This window comes from Cystoisospora suis (assembly GCF_002600585.1).
Source record: "Cystoisospora suis strain Wien I chromosome Unknown contig_3233, whole genome shotgun sequence".
NCBI classification, from domain to species: domain Eukaryota; phylum Apicomplexa; class Conoidasida; order Eucoccidiorida; family Sarcocystidae; genus Cystoisospora; species Cystoisospora suis.
In genome coordinates, this window is record NW_027156028.1 from 21,778 (window position 1) to 25,012 (window position 3,235).

At 50.4% G+C, this 3,235-nt stretch overlaps 1 protein-coding gene across 1 annotated transcript in view; it reads left to right on the plus strand.

The window, feature by feature from the left end:
• The window catches only part of CSUI_006400 (uncharacterized protein), a 7,792-nt gene extending 5,394 nt beyond the window's left edge, over positions 1-2,398 (plus strand). Inside the window, exons 3-4 of the mRNA XM_068066560.1 lie at positions 1-933; positions 1,843-2,398. The exon at positions 1-933 is cut by the window's left edge and continues 2,182 nt beyond it. Of these exons, the coding sequence (XP_067921467.1) occupies positions 1-328 (328 nt within the window). The 3' untranslated portion in view covers positions 329-933; positions 1,843-2,398. The remainder of the gene's footprint in view (positions 934-1,842) is intronic.
• The last annotated feature ends 837 nt before the right edge of the window (positions 2,399-3,235 follow it).

Below are 3,235 nucleotides of genomic sequence, written 5' to 3' on the forward strand. Positions count from 1 at the left end.
CAACATTTATGGAGACATCGACAATCGGCGCACCAACACCAACATCTCTGGAGACATCTACAACAGGGGCACCAACAACGATTCTGGGGACACCTACAACGGGGCCGCCAACAACAACTTCTACGGAGACATTGACAACAGGGGCACCAACAACGGCTCTGGAGACGGACACCACGGGGGCACCACCAACAATATTTCTGCAGACATCTACAACGGGAGCACCAACACCGACGTCTTGGGAACCATCTACACCAGGGGCATCCACAGTATCCCTAGAGACATCTCCAACTGCGGCACCAACAACAGCTCCGGAGACGCCGGCCACTGAGCCACCAACAGTGCCTGTACAAGCCCCGACGTCTCAACAGCAAACGTTTCCGGCCACAAAACAGGAACTGAATCTGGACGAAGATATTAAAGAAGTTGACGTGGAGTCTCTAAACCTAGGGAAAGCCGAGCCTCAGGTTCTATATCCCTTGTACGACTGGATGAATCTACCTCCTTTAGATCTGTATACAAAAGTAGACGGTACCCGAACCTGGGTAGTGGGGAGAAAGTGGGCAGACGACTATGGCTACAGCGAAGTGAAGACCGGAAAAACTGTCGTGCGGTTCAAGCTTGACGGGGAAACGGATTTTATAGTACTGCTATCTGAAGTCCTTGAGCGGGCTTTGAAAGAGGCCAACGCGCCGCGAGGTTTTGTGAACTCACTGAAAAATCCACCTTCCACACCGGGACCGGGTGTGGGGTGGGGGGGTGAAGAGGAGCAGCAGGTGCACTGGGGGACAAGAGCAGACCCACTTGGTCTCGCTGTCTACCTGTCAAAAGGCATAAACTACTATTTTCACGTGCCTCAAGAGGTCCATACTATATTTCTCGGAGACCGGCCGGCAGCGCTTGACTGGAGTTCACTGTTGCGGGTCACTGTAAAAGGTATCGAGGAAGAGCGAAAAAGAGTGAAGAACGCTTAGCTTTACACTTCGAAAATGTCTTTGCCTCGGAGAACATTTCTGAGTGATAGAACGTTCAATATATTGAAGAGCCGGCAATCTCTTTGAACACTTGGGTACATAATGGTTTGGGAGAAACTTGGACAGCAGGGAAAAAGCAATCAAAAGGAACACGCAGAAGTCTAAAACTAGGGACTCTAGAAAGAACTGTCGTGCCTATACCGTTTTGAAGAAAAACTGACTCCTACAGAGCGGGAATGGGAGGGCGTAGTTTCAGTTGGAGATGTAAAGAACAAACACAACTGCACGTAGCTTCTCGCTAGTTCGAGACATCGTGGGGGAAGCAGTCCTGTACTTGGGAGGTACTGAAGAAGTGCATCCATTCGCAGTTTCAGGCCCTAGCGGGGCACCGGAAACACTGGTGACGCTGCTACTTTCATTCAGGCAGGTATCATCGCTGACCGGATGCATGCGACTGACAGTATTGTTCTGAGGTTTCAAGTTCTGCTTGATGCTTGTTTTGCTTTCGGGTTTACAACAGATGATTGAATCGGTTTGTCTACGAGAAAAGTAGGTTGTGACAAAAGGTGTAACAAGAGATTATCGAAGCAGGTCAATCTTCTCATAGCCTAGCAACAAACAGAACGGTTTTACACAGGGAAGGAAAGGCACTTGCACAGCGGACTCCTTTTGTTTTTATCGGACGACTCACCACGAATTTATACAGCTGTATCTTTCCTCTCCATCGTGATCTGGTTCTACACATGGTTGGTGCAAGGACTCGACTCGTCTTGGGTCGTTCCTGATGGTGAGTTCTCCCCGTTTTCTCCTTTCACTAGGAGAGGAGACGGACAGGTATCCCGCAGTGTGTTTATCATTGTGTTGGTTTCAGAGAAGAGTAACATAACAACTTTTTTTGTACGGTCCAAGCTTCGGAGTTCGACGGAGTGGTGCTGCATTCCCTAGGTCCTCAAAGCTTTTTTTGGAAGGAGTATACGCTCCTCATCAACTCTCCTGTCTGTTTGGTTCCCTTACTCGAAGGGTCGGGTTACCCTTAACGTCGGTGTACACGTTCACTCTGCTTACAATTGTGCAACTGGTGAAGCCCATACAGGCTGCCAGGTGGTGATGAGAGCTAAACCAGCTGTGGCGAGCGTTGTCGTATATGCTCTACACACCAGAGTGGACCCCGGGCCTTTGAACGTGCGGAGGAGGCCTCCTTTTAGTCTTATAGCTCCAGAGTTTGTTGGCACAGTTCTGGTTCGCACACTTTTCTTGGGAAGGTGTCGCATTCGTAATTCTATCCTCCCGCGCTAATCCATCTTCAAAGCGTGGGCCCCCTCAAGATTCGAAGACCACTGTACTGTTGGGGAGAGTACGGATTGGACAGAGGCTATTGCCTTTGAGCTCGTTCAAGGGGCTTCATAGCACGGTTGCCTACCTGACAGTGAGAAAGATCAACTGAGAAGAGGAAGCCTGAAAGAGCACGAGACCGGGCTCAGAAGAACGGCGAAGTCGACTGTGGAACAGCTTGAGGAGGGCGTGACTCTGCGTTCTTGATGCGTATGAGCAACGCATCATTGTGCCCGCATATACTCACGGGTACAACTCACCACGCCCGAGACTAAGCCGTCACCCTGTTTGGTACGCTGTACTACGTCGTATCTTGTAGGCAAACGAGGTTTCACGGAAAGAAAGACCGCAGAAGACCTGACCGCTTCAGTGCGTGGTGAGGGTTTGCCGCGCCTCGAGTTGAGTGTCAGCACATTTTCTCTGGAGTCGACTCCACCAGCCCGCGACACCCGCTAATGCTATACTCTCTCGCCTTGCTCTCGCCTTGAGAGTGTACTGGTGCTGCTACTAATATCGATGTCTCCTCTGTCACTTCTTGATGTCCACAGCTCCTCTCTTGGGAAGGGCTTGTTTAAAAAACCCACGAGTCATTGTGTCCTAAGCAGAACAACCGTATTTTGAGGACGAGAGATAATGCAAGGAGCGGAACGGAGCTGGAATGAAAGTCTACAAGTAATCAAGGAATATGAAAAACCCCTAACAATCACGGACGGGAGTAGAATACGTCAGCAGGCATAGGAGGGAGTAAATGAGGGGTGCGCTCCTTTTGCCAGTTTCGACAACCTCTAGCACTCTGATTTTTGTTGCCGTCGTTGTCCCTGCTCTCCGAAGAGCGGAGCGAAGCAGTCGGGCATGCTGAAAGGCGGAAGAGCGAGACAGCGTGCTGCAAGAGAAAACGGGTGAAGCTAGCACAAACGGAGAAGCAACGTCGA